The sequence below is a fragment of the Petaurus breviceps genome, unplaced genomic scaffold (genome assembly GCF_028583685.1).
Source record: "Petaurus breviceps papuanus isolate PSGF00001 unplaced genomic scaffold, PetGlider_PUasm1.0 556, whole genome shotgun sequence".
NCBI lineage: Eukaryota > Metazoa > Chordata > Mammalia > Diprotodontia > Petauridae > Petaurus > Petaurus breviceps.
Window position 1 is genome coordinate 4,026,749 of NW_027186374.1, and position 16,773 is coordinate 4,043,521.

Consider the following 16,773-nt stretch of genomic DNA (forward strand, 5'->3'; position numbering starts at 1 on the left):
AGGCTGCGGGTGCCTGCGGCCAGCAGCCGGGCGCACTCGTGGCTGTGGGGGCGGAGGACGCATTTCTGAGGTCTGAGGCAGATGCGCTGTCTGGCCTTGAAGGGAAGCGGGGAAGGGGGGAGGAGCATCTATTGGACCCCTGCTGTGTACCAGGCACTGCGCTAGGAACTGGAAATACAAAGACAAACAGGCAGACAGTCCCTGCTCTCAAGCCTCTCTCGGTCTACAAGCTAAAGCAGGGGTGGGAAACCTGCGGCCATGACCACACGTGGCCTTCTAAATCCTCAAGTGCGAAGGCCAGGCACAAGGTCCCCACCCCTGGACCGTCTTTAACGGGCGTTGGGCCAATGATGCTCACACCCCCTCCCTCCCAGAGGTGTTGGGGCAGAGCTTTTTGTCAGCTGCGGTGGACTCTGATTATTTTCTAAATGTGGTATGTTCTGGCGTTGGTTCAAACCCTGCCTCTGACACCATTGATCTCGGAACCTCTCTGAGCCTCAGTCTCCTTATTTGTAAAATGGGAATAAGAGAACTTCTCTCTCAGGGAGGCCAGAGGGCGCCCTAGTGCACAGAGCTCTGGGCCTGAAGTCAGGAGGAGAATCTTCCTCATTCAAATACAGCCTCAGACGCTTAACTGACTGTGTGACCCTGGGCAAGTCAATTCCCCCATTTGCCTCAGTTTCCTCATTTTCGAAATGAGCTGGAGAAAAAAATGGCAAACCACTCCAGTACCTCTGCCAAGAAAACCCCAAATGGGGCAGGAAGAGTCAGACACAACTGAAAACGACTAGAGAGCAACCAATGTCCCAGGGTGGTTTTGAGAATCAAGTGAGATCACGGAGTTAAAGCAATTTGTAGACATTGAAGGCCAATATGTTTTTATTATCATTTTAAATTTCATTTTATTTTTTCAATCAACAAAAATGCATCTTCTCTCCCTCCCACTTCCCTCTCTCCATTGAGAAAGAAAAAAAAAAAACCTTGAGGCCACCCTGGGATTGAGTCAGAAGCAGTCTCAAGCCCTGGGTTTCTATCAGGAACAATACATATTCCCTGGCCCCAAGGGGAGGAGAGCTTGGAGCTTCTTCTCCCAAAGGACCACCCCCAGGCTAGAACGAGCCTGCCCTCACCTCCTGCTCAGCCCCCAAGCTGCCTGGGTCACCCGGTCCAGGCTCACTCTGCCAGGCCACGTCAGAACCACATGGAGCTCTCTGGGATCAGGGAGGATGGTTCCCTGGGTCAGCTACAGTCACAGCTCATCTCCATCATACTGACAGATTCACTGATACTTCTGTTAACAGTAACAAGACCTAGCACTGCTTGGGTGTTCTCTGGTTCGTAGAATGTTTCATTTATGTGACCTCATTTAATGCTCACAAACACCTTTGGAAGTAAATGCTATTATTCCCATTCTACAAAGAAGAAAATTGAGGCAAAGACAAGTTAAGTGACTTGCCGAGGGTTCCATAATAAGTATCAGAGGTAGGATTTGAACTCAGGTCTTCCTGGCTCCAGAGAGCAGTCTATCTGCTATATGGCCTAGTTGCCTTCCAAGCTGTGTAAGGAAGCTGAGGTAAGTACTATTGTGCCCATCTTGCGGATGAGAAAGCTGAGACCCAGGGGAGTGAAGGTTGCCCAAGGTTAACAAGCTGGAGAGCAGCCTGGATTGGAGCCCCAGCATTCTGCCTTCCAGCCTGGTGAGCTTACATCACTCCAGCTGCCCTGTGGGCTCAGGGAGCCCAGGACCTGAGAAACGTGCCTAGCTACAGAGGCCTCATGAGCTTCAGCCTTGTCAGAAACAAGGACTCATCCCACGAGTCCATCTGGAGACCATCACCTGAGACAGTGATGGGTGAGAGGGCCTGGAACAGCCTGTGGCCCAAGGACATGGTGGCCCGTGCTGACTCAGTCTCTCCTCCTCCTACAGAAGGCGGCAGGCTATCACCTGGACCTGTTCTGGGTGGGCATCCTCATGGCCATCTGCTCTTTCATGGGCCTGCCCTGGTACGTGGCTGCCACTGTCATCTCCATAGCCCACATCGACAGCCTCAAGATGGAGACGGAGACCAGTGCCCCGGGGGAGCAGCCGCAGTTCCTGGGGGTGAGGTAGGAGAAGGCTGCAGCCTCTGATGGGGGAGCCCAGAAGCTCTCAGCCAGGTCCCACAAAGAGGGAACCAGGGCATGGGACAGAGAGCTGCGTGGACTCTGAGGTCAGGGCTGAATGTACTCCTTGCAGGGCCCACTCCTCCTCCATCCTTTGCATGCAAAGATAAAGACCATCTTTTGTAGATTGTCATTGAAGGCTCTCTTAAACTACCCTACACAAGTCCCTTCTCTGCTCCAGACAAACTGATCTCGTACTTTCCAGCCTCCACACATCTGATCACACCATTTCCACTCCCTTTCCCCTCTCCCCACACACACCCCTGAAACTGCCTCTCATGCCTACTTAGATCATACCCACCACTGGCTCCGACCTCCATGGAGCCTTCTTTGGTTACCTGGGCAGGTTTTCTTTCCTCTGAGATCACAAGATGGTTCTACCTGCCCTGAGCTCAGACCCCCTGGGGACATTGGGATTGTCAGTTACTTTCTCCTGGGGAAGTCATTTGTCCCCTCATCAATCAGCAAGCATTCCTGAAGTCCCTACCATGCATCAGGCACCATACTAGGCTCGAGGGGTACAGTGACCCAAATGACAGCACTGCCCCTGGGGCTCTTTGCAGGCCCAAAACACTCCCACAGATAAGAATGCACAAACAGAAAGTAATTGGTGGGGGCTGAGACCTCAGACATTGCTTGGGTTAATTCAATACCATGAATGTCTGAGCACAGCTAGTCTGCCCTGTGTGATCGGCCAGCAGAGGAAGAAGCCAATCACCCTAACACACAGTATTCCATGAAACATTACCCACCACAGGCCCGGAGTCCTTGGTCTCTGTCTCCCCTCCCCCCACCCCGTGGGCACCACTTGCTATGCACAGCCCATATGCCAGGCACTCAGTGCAAGGGCTCCTTCGATGTCATCTCATCAGTGGACCAATGTGATCCTAGCTCTCAAAGGCTGCACCAGGGGAGGGCTGTTAGGCAGTATCTTATAAAGTGAGGAGTTTCCAAGGCCAGCCCAGGGATGAATGGGATGCTTCAAGGACCAGCATAGACAACATGGGCTATAATCTGATGCATCTAAACATGGCAGATCCCAAGGCTGGAGAAGGGCCATTAGCTATGATCCCTGAGGAAGTGACACCTGGACAAGGTCATAGGCCCTGTCCTGTCCTGAAATGGCCCTTGGTGACCTTCCCACAGAGTCCCCTTCCTGATTAGACCCCAAAGGGGGAGGCATTGAATTCCGGAAGGCCATTTAGAGATGCACATCCGTGAGAGACTGCAGCCCGCTCCTATGTCTCACTGTGACACAGAGAGGAGCCTGGGTTCTCAAATGGGTCCGCACAACGTTGACGGGTACATTCTCCCAGGCTGGGAACCACCACCTGCCCTTTATCTGAGGCCCAGACTGGCTAGGTGTGGGAGACTCTCCAGCATAGTGACAGCAACCTGAAATCCTCTTCACTCTACCCATCACCGTAGCTTCCAACCCCTAATTCAGGTCTTTGAGATAGCTGATGTATAAGCTCCCTGCTCAGTCCGATGGATGCTGAGTAAATTCCTGCCCTACTGGAATTCGGTCTTTGCCCTCGGTTCGGAGATCATTTTGTGGGAGTAGCTCACTCCAGCCGGGAAAGCAGAGAGCAGGGGCTGGAGGATATGAGGCCCGGGGTGAGGACGGTTCATTGAGAAGATCACGGTGGCCTTTTGGGGGAGGGAGCAGTGAGTGAGTGACCAGACTGGCCCGGCCCAGAAGGGCCAGAGAGGACAGGCCCAGGGTCCTTAGTGTGGGCTCTCGAGGTCAGTGCCAATGAAGACAGAGAGGAAGGCCAGTCAATCAACAAGCTAAGTTCCTACTGTGTGTCGAGGTTACGAAGGAAGGTAAAAACAGCCTCTGGCCTCAAGGGCCTCGTTCTAAGGGAGGAGGAGGCGCTGGAGAACATTGGTTTTCCAGTCGTGGTCGGGTCTTGACGTGGCCCTGGCCCTTCCCTCTGACTTTGTCCTACATCTTTGCATCGCTAGGGAGCAGAGAGTAACAGGCATCATTGTCTTCATCCTGACGGGGATCTCTGTCTTCTTGGCTCCCGTCCTGAAGGTGAGACTCCCACGATCCCACCCAACACTGCCCTGTCTCTGCAGGGTGAGCCAGGGAAGGCCTCGAGAGGGGAGGGGAAGACACCCACCTTCTCACGCACCAAAGGAGCCCCGCCTCTGGGGAGACCCCCTGTCAAACGCACACCAAGCCCAGTCTTAGCCCGACAAGCTTCGGCCACCGTCCCCCGCCTCCAGCAGCAGCAGCAGCCCTGAGCTGCCGAGCCCGAGTCTGAGAGTGGAAGGAGACCCGGTGGGGAGAGGTCCAGCGCGGGGCTGTTTTCAAGCAGTTTACACTTCCTATGGCATCGTTCCATATGTGGAAGGGAAGAGAAAAGCGGAGGAGAATCAAGGAAGGTCCGCTTTGTTAGAAGGCCCCAGAATGCGCAGGGAGCCGGGTCAGGGTGCTAAAGGGTCCCAGCAATGAGAATGAGCCGGTTACCTTGGGAGGCAGTGATTCCCTATGCCTCGTAACAGAAAGGAGTCCTCTCCGCAGAGCTGGTCTCTGCTCTGAGCTGATCCCGCGAGGGTCAGAGCCAGCAAGACCCCCCCGCCCAGAGCTGTCCCCCCCCTGTTTCTCCCCTCAGTACATCCCGATGCCAGTGCTCTACGGAGTCTTTCTCTACATGGGTGTGGCCTCTCTCAATGGCATCCAGGTAAGGCTCCCTGCCCCCGCGGCCAGAATGCTCCGCGGTGCTCTGGCTGTGGGTTCGAGACTGACCCTTCCTGGTCCTGCACCCGGCCAGCTGTCCCAGGTGCCCCGCTGCTCCCTGGCCCCATCCTCAGCGACCTCCCTGGTCCAGAGCCCTGGGCTCAGCCCTGGGGACCATCCTCCCTCCCCAAGCGCGCCGGGGCCTCGCCTGACCCCTGCTAAGCCTTCCGCTCTCTTGGCCAGTTCTGGGAACGCTGCAAGCTCTTCCTGATGCCCGCCAAGCACCAGCCCGACTACGCGTTCCTGCGCCACGTGCCCCTGCGCAGAATTCATCTCTTCACCCTGGTGCAGGTCCTCTGCCTGGCCGTTCTCTGGATCCTCAAGTCCACCGTGGCTGCCATCATCTTTCCTGTGATGGTGAGAACGGACCCGGGGAGCCTGGCCCCACCCCCGTCCCTGCCTCTCCTCAGGTCTGGGGAAGGACTGCTCTTCCTCCATCGCCTGGCTGGAAGGGAGAATAGTGGGCTGAGGTCCAGGGAAGAGTCAGAGCCTGCAGGGATCTTACAGAAAGGAAGCTGTCCACCCAAAGCTCCCAGGTCTAAGGGCTTGTGGTCTACTTCCCTCACAGCGGACCTCTGACATAGCCCCATTTGTAACCAAGGAAAACCGAGCCTGAGAGCCGTTAGATGCTGGGTCTGAGATTGCATAGACAGGAAGTGACCAAGTGGGAGCTTAGAGCCAAGATCAGGATCATAGATCTAGAACCTTGGAATTCTCTAATCCAGCCCCCTCATTTTAGAGGAGGAACTGAGGCTCAGAGAAGTCAGACTTCAAAGGGGGCATTCCTTCCTCCATCCATCGAGGGGAGAAGCTGGGCCCCAGGTTGTCAGAAGACTTGATTCTTGATGCCCCTTAAGCCAAGCCCTCCTTCTCCTCTTCCTCCTCTTCCTCCCCCTCCTCCTCTTTTTCTTCCTTCTCCTCCTCTTCTCTCGGAGCTCCAACTCCTCTCCATGCCTGCCCCCTCCAGATCTTGGGTCTCATCATTGTTCGAAAGCTGTTGGACTTGGTCTTCTCCCAGCACGACCTGGCCTGGATTGACAACATCATCCCCGAGAAGGAGAAGAAGAAGGAAGATGACAAGAAAAAGAAGAGGAAAGGGGCCCAGGATGGCGGCGGCGGTAGCAGCAGTGAGGAGGTGGGTAGGGCCAGGCCTGGGAGGCTGAGGAGCCAGGGAGAGCCAGGGAGTACCAGGGAGGGAGACACACCCCGTCCACTCCAAGGCCAGGACCCACCCTCCGGGCTGAGCAGCTGGCCATGATGTCCCCCATACAGGAGCCCCTCGATCCCCAAAGGGGATGGAGACCCACCCGGGCTCAGAGGGAGCCCCCACTCCCTCCCAAGGTCCCCGGTCTGACCCCTGCCCAGGCTAAAAGTAGGGGCCACATCTTCTCATCCGACATGCAATAGGATCAGCACCCGGGGCCAGCCTGCTCTGCACCCCTGCCCTTCTGGGCAGCCAGAAGCAAAGCAGATGGCACAGAATTCGAGTTGAATGGAGCTGACTTGAGTTGGGCTATGCAGGCAGGAATGTGTAAGCTGCTGTGGGAGAGCGCAGAATGACTCACTCACTCAGTCAACAATTATTAAGCACTTACTATGTACCAGTCACTGTGCTGAGGATTCAAAGACAGTTCTGACCCTCAGGGAGCCCGTGGACTAAGAGGGCTGGATGGAGGCCGGGGCTAAAGCAGTTTAAAACAGCCTTGGGGGAGGCATGACTTCTTGAGGGTGTTGCCTCTCCCCAATGCAGATTGACACTCCTTACTGCCCTAGACTGCCATTTTCCCCACTGGCTGCAGCTGAAATCATTTGTCACCTGGGGTCAGGCCTTGTGGTTGGGCAGGCCCTCACCTTCCAGTGTGGTAGATGCAGCCAACACCTCAGCTCTACCCTCCCCTCCACCCCCACCTCCCCCATGTCATGATGAGGCAAGGCAGGAGACTTCCATTGGAAGGACCCCTCCTAGAAATGAAATGAAGGCTGCTGTTGTCTAGTCCAGATGGGCCCTGCTCTTGAGAAAACTGTACAGTCTCTAGGAACCTCAGCCCTTCCCAAAAGGGCCTTCGCTTTACTCATCCACTTACCAATAAGCATCTAGTGAACACCAGCCATGGGGCTGGGGCTGTACTGGACACTTGGAGGGTGTCCAAAGCTTAAGCTTTTCAGTTGTGTCTAACTTGTAACCCCTTTTCAGGTTTTCTTGGCAAAGAGACTAAAGTGGTTGGCCATTTCCTTCTCTAACTCATTTTGCAGATGAGAAAACAGAGGCAAAAAAGGTTAAGTGACTTGCCCAGTCATAGAGTAGTAAATGTCTGAGGTCAGATTTGAACTCAGATCTTCCTGACTCCAGGCCCAGCACTCTTATCTAACATGCCACCAACCTGCCCATAGCTTCAGACATGAACTCTGCCCCATAGGAGCTTAAAGTCAGTGGCGGAGACAGATGAGAGAATTGAGAACAACTCAATAAAGATGAGTGCAGGGCTCCTGGAATTGGATGGGTCTTCATAGAGTCAGTTTGGAAGGAAGGGGCATAGGTTGGGAAGGGGGGAGATCTTGAAGGCCACTGTCTGTGGCAGATGCCTTAGAAGGGACATTTTGGAATGGATGTGTCACTGGGAAAACAGGACTAGACTGAGAAAAATTCCATTAACCTCCCACTTTGAGGGAGACTAGTGGGTTCCTAAAGCGAGGCCCACCTGTATCTCTGTAATGGGGTCACGGTGCAGGTGGACAAGGCTGGGTCATGAGATGGAAAGAGCCCAGACTCAGGAGGAAATCCCAGCCCAACAGCATCCTCGCCGTGTGACTTTATTTTGTGGGCCAGGGTTTCTCCTCTCCAAAGGGGAAATACTAGTGCTTGCCCTACCTCCCTCCTAGAGCCACTGGGATGAAAGAGCTTTGTCACCCTTTTAGCACTACGGAAATGGGAGGTGGTGATTGTTGATGGTGACGATGATCACAAGGGGTTCTTACTCCTGGGTTATGGGAGATCTTGGCTTGTTCCTGGACTGCAGAGAAGCATTCCCTCAGGGCTTCCTAGCAAACCCTCATCGTTCCCTTGTGCTGTCAGAAGGGTGCCATTTTGTGATCCCATTAGTGCATTTCCCACCTGATCTGCCAAGCATGCACAGTGTTCACCTCCTGGGTACTTATTGGGCTTTTTCCTGATGTTTCTTCCCAGCCCCAGTTCCCTTCTCCCTCAGTTATAAAGATCCCCATGGAGCCTGTCCAGTCAGATCCCCAAAATGGTATCCATTGCATTGCCAGTAAGTAAAATACCTTCCTGCTTGCTCTAACCTTTTGATGTCTCCCACGTCTACCAGCTTTGGGATCCTGCATTTTACTTTTCAGAGTATGTCACATTCAGAGAAGGGATGGGGCAGGAGAGCATGGATGGGGGCCGAGCCAAAAGCATTACCAGGAACTTGGGTCAGACTCAGTGACCAGGGCACATCCTGAACTTTGTGTTGATCAAGACTTGTTTAGGCAAAGACACCTATCTATGACTCCCACAAGATCATAAGATTCTCTGAAAGAGGGTTCAGAACTGGAAGGTCTAATCCAAAGGTGCTTACCCCGGTGTCCATTAATTTCTTAGAAATATTCTGATAAATGATTTCAACATGATTGGTTTCCTTAGCAATCCTATTTATTTTATGTCTCCCTGAGAAGGGAAAGGTCCATAGACTTCCTCAGTCTGCCAGAGGGGTCAGGACACACAAAAGGCAAAAAAGCGTCACTCTAACCAAGCCCCTTCTTTTTGTAGAGGAAACTGAGGGCCAAGGAGGGCCAGTGGCTTGCCAAGGTCTTACAAGTGGTAAGAGGCAGAGGCAACTTTCAAATGAAGGTCTTCTAACTTCCAACCCAATGTTTGTCCTTTCCTGTTTTCCATTTCCTAGCCACTCTTTCATTTTCACTCATCCATGATATTGCCCCAGAGGCAGCATGGCAGCTGGTAAAGAGCTGGTTCATCTCACCTTTGACAGCTGCTGGCTGTGTGACTGTACAAGTCACATTTTTAGTGCTCTGGGCAGCACCCTGAGGCTTGCTGTTTACCAGTCTCCTACATTGGTGGAGGGAGTTTACTCATCTGGGAGTCCTACATAGTAATGGTATCCCAGGTCCGGGCTCTGTCCTTATGATAACACCCAGACCCTTGGGCCAGTCCCATCCACACTAGAAGTCTGCTGAAGAAGAAGACTGGCCTATCTGCAAATGGCCAAATGGGCCCTTCCCAACTTCTTAGAGAGCTTTGTAGTTTGAGTCAGAAGAAAATCTTATTGGACAGTCAGCAAACATGTATTAAGGGCCCACTATGTGCCAGGCACTGGGCCAAATGCTGAAAGTACAAAGAAAGGCAAAGGCCCATCCCTACCCCCAAGGAGGTCACAGTCTGATGGGCCTAATGGTCTCTGAGGTCCTCTGTGGTCCCAGGCCTTCTCCAGCTCGATAGACACAAGCCAATGTTATCGTGGTGACTGATGGTCTTTCCTAACTGGAAGGCCTTTCTCTGGCTCTAGGGAAGATGGTTAATGTGGCCACAGACTCAGGGGTTCATGATGCTGCTGCTGCTGCTGCTGCCATTGACAGGCACCTGGGGTCCCAGGCCACCATCTCTGGCCCTCCCCATCACTCTCGATTCTCTTGCTCTTCCCCTCCCTCTCTTGAGGGAGATGGAAGCAGTGGCCTTGGGTTCAGATCCTGCCTCTTGCTGCCTCATACCTATGTGACTTTAGGCGAGTCATTTCACCTGTGTGCTCCTCAGTTTCCCCAACTGTAAAATGGGGGCAGGAGAGGAGGTGCTGGGTCAAACGACCTCCAGGATCCCTTACAACTCTGCAGCTGTGGTCTTCACTGTCCCTTCCACTTCCCCTGCCCCCCTCCCTCCCCCTCTCCTTCCTGAGCCTCTCTACCCTTTCCCCTACAGATCTAAGCAACCCCTGCTGTGGGCCTTCCCCCAGAAAAGGCCCATCTTTCACTCTGTGATCTTTCTTTTTGATGAGAGTCCCAAGATTGAAGGCTGGAAGGAGGAAGGGACTGTGCTGAATGGGCAGGGGGTGGGAGGGAGGCCTGAAGGTTCCGAGTTTTCTGCATTTCTCTTCTTTCCCCCTCAGGAAAAAGAGCTTTCAGCTGGAGCTATTCCCTCAGATCCCTTCCTCAGTGACTCGGATGGAGATCGAAGGTAATCGCCCATCCCTCTGGAGCTGGCTGCTCAGGGGCCAGGGGATGGGCTGCCCAGTCAAACTCAGGGCCTGGCCTTCACCTCCAGGGCAGCCCTTTCCCAGCCTCACCTTCACAGGATGGTGGGATCATAACACAAGGAAACCCTCTAGTGGGAGAACAATGGCCCAAGCAAGGAAACCAGATGGGAAAATGGAGCCCTGCCCAACTTCTGGTGAGGGAGAAAAGGGCAGGGGCAGGGGCAAAATAAGAAAAAATGTTTTCAAGGAGCCTAAAGCCTTTGAACAGCCCTTGTGGGAGGTACATTCCACTGCTGCCTCATCAGACATGAAATGGTCACATCTCAGGCTCCGGGAGGTCCTGCCCCTGCAGGGTGAGCCCTCCCAGGGTCCCCTATCAGGGAGGAGGACCTGACGTGAGACTCTGGGGATGAGCAGTGCTATATCTGGGTCTGAAGGCTCAACCAGCTACTCTTAAAAAGATGTGTCCCCAGACAGTCAGCCCCGAAGGTAATGAATACTTCTGGCCACCATAGCTCTCTAAGCTTTGGAGCACTGGCTATCTGCATGAGTGAAGGGAAGACACACCAGAGGACTGCCCAAAGTGTGGAAGAGAGAGGGCCTGATAAGCCCAGAGTCAACTTTACCATTGCCCGGGGCTGGGACAAACCAGCCCTCCAGAAAGGCATTCAGGGAGGAGCACAAGCCAGGAGTCAGAGGGGCAGTTGAGCTAACAAGGAAAGAATCAATGAAAGAATGAGGAAGAGTGGAAGGGAAGGCCCAGTCCCAAAGGTGAGCTCAGTAATGAGAAGATGGGTTCCTGTGGGCAGAGGCAGCAGGAGGGAGCACAGAGAGCTTGGCCTGCCTCGGAAGCATCCCAGTTCTGTGACTTTGGGCTGGTCACCCAACCTCTCAATGGTCTAGGCAGCCGTGTAAGGGCCAGACAGGCATTTCCTCACCCAGCTGCTCTCCAGCCCACTGAAATCCTGCACCAGCCCCTCCCTATTCCTATCCCTTCTGAATATGCTTTCTTGGCAGTGACTCAGGGAAAGTGAGGAGGGAAGGGAGGCAGCTCAGTGTTACCTTCAAGGCCAGCAGGCCCTCATAATGGAGACTTGAAAACTCAAATTGAATCATCATCATAATAATGAGTTTTAAGATTTGTAGGGCACCTCCTATCCTGTAGCTAATTGGACCTGTTAGTTAATATGATCTAATTCACTTCCATAGGAGGACAGAGGGTTTCTTATCTAAGTACAAGGCCCTTCATGGGGCTGGGATCCCCTCGTGTCCCTCCTTCTACACTGTCTCTCAGTGCCCTCTCCTCCTTTGAGGGTGGCTCCAATAGTCTGCATCATCTGGCCCAAATCCTGGTTGCTGAGGTCTTTTCGAGTGGTGATCAGCCCCAGCTCACCGTCTCCCTGTAACCCCATCCTTCTCCTTATACTCAGGGACCCCAAAATATATGCTGATGTCTCTTTGAATACCCTGTCCTTCCAATTCCAGCATTTCCAAATCTACTGTGCCTCAGCTCCCCCCAGGATGTCACAGTCTCCCAGAGCTTGGCCATCTCCATCATCCTGAACTCTCTCCCTCATTCCTCAGACTCCCAACCACAAGTGGTTCCATCCTTCTCGGTTCTCCCAGTCCATCTCTCTTTTCCAGCCCATTTCCCCCCAAGAGTTTTTACTTTATCCATTAATTCATTCATTCATTCACAAACCCTTGTTGAGCTCTGACTGTGTGCCAGGTACTGTAGGAGTCATTAGGGACACAAAGGTAAAGTTAAAAGCCAGTCCCTGCCTTGGAGGAGCCTGTGTCCTTCTTGGGTAAAAGGTTTACACAGACGAAAAAGAACAAGACGGTTGGAAGACAATGACAGAGATCTGAGAGAGGCTTCCCTTCCCCTCAGCTCAGGGCAGCCCCTTCAGTGGCCTCCTTTTCTGCCAACATTCACATTCTCTAATCGCAGCCGGGCCCTGATTAACAAAACAAAAATTGACTCTCTCTCTCTGTCCCACTCCCCTCAGTCGCTAAACCTCTCTTCTCAAGCCCACAACCCTGCCCTCTCTGCTGCCTCCCTCTCAGCAGAAACCCTTATTCTCCAGTCCTTATCTCAGGCCTCTTGTCCTCTCCTCCTTTATTTCTGCCTCTGAAGGAGAGGTCTAGCCAAGGTCACCCCTCACTTCTGTCCTGCTCGGGGGCTCCTCCTTCCTGAAAACCCATCTGACCCTTCTATCTCCTGGATATCTCCTCCTGAGCTGGCATCCCTTATCTCGCCTTCCTCCAAGAATAAATTCCTAGAAAGAATCATCTACAATCTTGGCCTTCGTTCTCTCTCCACCTACACATTTCCCAGGCTTGTGACTGAAACACTTGCAGCTCTCTCCAAACTGCTAAATAGAATGTCCTTTTCCTTACAACAGCTTTGCGAAGTATTATCCGTATTTTACAAGTGGGGAAACCAAGGCAGACAGTGGTTAGGTGACTTGCCCAAGGCCACATAGCTAGCAAAGCTCTAGGTCAAGATTGGAACTTGGGGTCTCCTGACTCCAAGTCAGCACTCTCTACATCAACACCTAGATGCTTGTAGATCTTATGGTACCTGAATATATTAAGTCCAGCATCTAGAATTAGGGAGTTGGTGACCCTGTCAGCTTCTATCCTGGCCAGATCACACCTGGGATATTGTGCCTAGTGCTGGATACATTTTGGGAAGGACATACATCTGGAATATATCCAGAGGAGGGCAGTTGGGATGGCGAGGCATGGTGACTGTGTTGAGCAAGGGTCAATTAAGGCATCTGGATATATTTAGCCCAGAGTTAAGACAGTGAGGGTCTGCAGTGGATGAAGGAGTGTGGGATTGGATTTGTTATTTTTCACCCTGAAGAGCGGACAGTTGGTGAAAGGTACAGAGTATGCGGAGGGCAGTTTAATGGAAGGATTTCATTTGGCTACTTCCTGACGATTAGAGATGTCCGAAAAAGGGAGCAGGTCGGCTTTGGGGGAGGGCGTGCATGGGAGAAAAGTGGAATCAGAGCTGACTGACCCCTTGTCCAAGAACATTTAGACAGGATTAATTAATATTCTCAGTCTGGCTGGTACCCAATGAGTGAATTCACTGAACCTGGAGGTGAGAAGGAGCCTCTGGACCACTGCACCTTAACCAATATCCCCACAGTCAAAACTCCCTGATTTCCCTCAGACTGGGAGATGAAAGCCGTCTCATGAAACTGCTTCACTAAGGCCAAGCAGACTAACATTACAAGGCTTAGTGACCATCCCACTGAGTCTTTCATTGGCAGGATTTTAGGTAGTATGGGGGGAAGGCGTTTTTCCTGTTGGGGTCATCACTGCAGAACAAGCAGGGCTTTCGGTTTCTGCATGTTTCCAGAAGGCGAGCCGGCTGCTGGCCCCAGGCTCCCTCAAGATCCTGGGGAGGCCGAGGGGCCCAGTCAGGTCAGTCCTGCCTCCTCTACTCTCTGCTCTCTGGTTTCCCCCATAGTATCACCTTACACTTGAAGATTTCCTGCCCGCCTTCACCTGCCTTCAACAACTCTCGGAGCCTAGGTTTTCCAATGCCACAAGTGAAGATTGAGATGGAGTCGGACTACGAGCATGGAGATGGAGAGAAACATCCCAGAGACATCGGCAGTGAAACCACACTGTAGCTTGCAGAGTTTCAGCCTTTCCATTGCCCAGCCCCCACCTCCAGAATGTACTGGCTGGATGAGGAACAGAGAAGGGCCTGGCTGTCACACACACACACACACACACACACACACACAATTTTATTCTTCTCTAGGGGCAGAAATACAGATAGATCCCTTTGACACCCCCTCCCCAACACTTCCCAGATCCTTCTGCAGGGACTGAGCTCTTACTGTCATTCACCTCCTTCCTGTCAATCAAGCCACAGCTTCGCCCACCCCCCCCCCCCCCCCCCGGCTCCAAGTACTGCAGGAAAAGACAAGCAATGGTATATGGTTCTTTAAAACTTTAGGGGAGAGACTCTAGAAGGGGAGATGCTAAGCACTGGTATTTCCTGCCTCCATTTCCAAATCCCAAACCTGATAAAAATCTAGACCTATTGGACCCCTGTCATCAGGGGTATTCTATAGTCTACCATCCTGAGGGACCAACCCCGAGATTGGGAGTGGTAAGAGTGGAGATGGAATCCTGCCTCTGATCACCACCTGAGGCCTGATAGTCATGCCTCTCCTGAAATACAAGCACAAAACCTTCCTATCTGGCCCCCAACAGTCACATCATGACTGACATGGCCTTCTTTCCTTTAGGGTGGTGACAGCTCTTCTTGGTAAACCATCACCCATTCCTGTTCTGAACACCCTGGGGAGTCCTCCACAGGCCTCTGTCCCCAAGAATATATTTTCAGAGGTTCCTGAAAACCTCACCTCATAAAACTCACCCCCTTCATGACTGGTGATATCCTTGGGACATTGGCCATCCGAGTCTGCCTTGACTGCCTGGGTTGATCATTTCTGCTGTGACTACAAAACATTAACAGGCAGCTATGATAGGGGAGGCAATGGGCCTTAACATCTAGGTCAGTTTACCGCACCACTAAACCCTACCATTCAATAAACAAGACACCAGGCTCTGTACATTTTTTAAACCTCAAAGAAAGAGCCTGTCTCTGCTCTGGAGAAGGACACAAGCTGGTTGATACAGTGAAGACATAGAGTGCAAAGTCTCATGTCTCAGTCCCAAGTGAAGGTCGAGGTCCACCTTTCGGCGTGCCAAGGAAGCATTCGAATTCATGTGGTGTAGGCACAGAATGGCAGAACAAGAAAGTTGCTTCCTAAGATGACAGCTAGGATAGAGGAGAAAATAGTCAACCTCTCTTTAAAAAATTAGGTGGGGAAAAACCCAGTACCTAAAAACTGTTACGAGCTTATCTCAGAGCACTACCAAAAGACCAAGCTGAGACTTCCTAAGTCTATGCCTCTCCCTCACTCACTCCTGAGCGGGCCAGGTCTACACAAACAAGCATTCAGGGCTCCGCACGCCTTGATCAATAATCACAGCTGGCATTGATGTACCATTTGAAAGGCTTTTCTCTGCTTTCATCTCACAGGATTCTCAGTTTTGCAAGGTAGATAGCATCTGCATTTACCATTCCCATTGCCCAGATGGAGAAGCTGCCTTTGCCATGGTCATAGATGCCTGGTCAAATGTCAGAGGCGGGATTTGAACCTGTTTTCCTGACTCCAAGACCAACACTGTTGACACTATGACTCTGCTTCTCCTCTCACTTTGGAAAAATGAGTTCCACTCATTGTTGGTGGAACAAACACTCTGGAACTGACTATTAATAGGGTTTAGTTTTTTTTAATTTCTGAGTTAAGAAAAACTGGCATTTATTCACTTGTAGTTTTAGAAATCACTATTTCAAATCAAAAAACAAACAAAAAACCTCTTTTACATGAACAGTAAGCACTGTGCGTTTTTAATTCCTGAACCATGCCGGTGTTTGGGCACATCCCTGTTGGCCAGTTGGAAACAGCCCCACTTCCTACACACGGCTCACGTAGTGTTAATTTTAGCTTTGGCCCAGCATTCTAGTGTTACATCTTGGAAAAACCATTTTTCAGCACGGCTTCTTGCTAAATTAACAATATTAAATACCAGCAATTAGAACTTTATGGTCTAGCCCAACTGTACTTAGCCAACAGGATTGGACATGTGTCATCACAGATACACATTACAAGCTTTGTCTCCACACACAAAGAGGGCATTACCCCAAACCATGGGTCTAGAATGTGTGAGAACACACAGACACACACACACACCCCCTGTCCCTTCTGGTAACAACACAATCACTTGGAGTCATGGGCATGTTTGCTTCCTTTATAACCAAAACTATGATCGCTAAGAGGCTAAACTTAAAAAATTTTGGCATTTTTGTTTGTCTTCTAAACTTGGGCTGTTCTCTCACAGCCCTTGCATGGAAAAACAAACCCAAAATGCTCAGAAATGAGCCTGCCCAATTGGCAAATCAGTTAAGCCGGGATAAGCCTTCTTAATTTTCCTTTTTACAAACCAATCGCTGTAATTTTCATGGTACTTGTTTATATTTTGTACATATATGGAAATGATTTCAGTGGTGTCTTAAAGTTTTCAGAGATTGTTAGCACCAGCTACCACATGGGATTTTATTTTATCATTATCAGTATTTTATATATCATGTTACCAACAATCCAATAAACAAGGAAATTCTGTTGACTTTGCCCGTGTTTTCAGGCTCTCCTAACCAGCTCACTGGGACTTACTCTCAGCTCCGCTCCTGAGTGCCAGCAAAGATTCACGTCACTCCCCTCTCGGCAGATGGGGAATACGAGGAAATACACACGTTACGCGCCTGTGTGTGCTAGGCACTGTGCTGAGGACTTTACAATGCCTCATTTGATCTCACAAGTCCAGGAGGGAGGTGCTTATGATCCCAATTTTACAGTGTTAGAAATGGAGGCACAGGGTCACTCAGCTCCTAAGTGTCTGAGGCTGTATCTGAACTAGGCTATTCCTGATTCCAGGCATCATTTAGCTGTCTATAAGGATGATGGCCACCATGCACCAATCACCCCCACAAAACCCGAAGGGAAGGGACAATACGGCGCCCTTCAGGGATAGGGTCTAGCCTCCCAGCAATTCAGG

At 51.6% G+C, this 16,773-nt stretch overlaps 1 protein-coding gene across 1 annotated transcript in view; it reads left to right on the plus strand.

The window, feature by feature from the left end:
* SLC4A5 (solute carrier family 4 member 5) overlaps positions 1-13,641 on the plus strand; it is a 107,902-nt gene extending 94,261 nt beyond the window's left edge. Inside the window, exons 18-25 of the mRNA XM_069102813.1 lie at positions 1,928-2,106; positions 4,132-4,204; positions 4,788-4,856; positions 5,096-5,269; positions 5,880-6,047; positions 8,097-8,181; positions 10,030-10,097; positions 13,604-13,641. Of these exons, the coding sequence (XP_068958914.1) occupies positions 1,928-2,106; positions 4,132-4,204; positions 4,788-4,856; positions 5,096-5,269; positions 5,880-6,047; positions 8,097-8,181; positions 10,030-10,079 (798 nt within the window). The 3' untranslated portion in view covers positions 10,080-10,097; positions 13,604-13,641. The remainder of the gene's footprint in view (positions 1-1,927; positions 2,107-4,131; positions 4,205-4,787; positions 4,857-5,095; positions 5,270-5,879; positions 6,048-8,096; positions 8,182-10,029; positions 10,098-13,603) is intronic.
* The last annotated feature ends 3,132 nt before the right edge of the window (positions 13,642-16,773 follow it).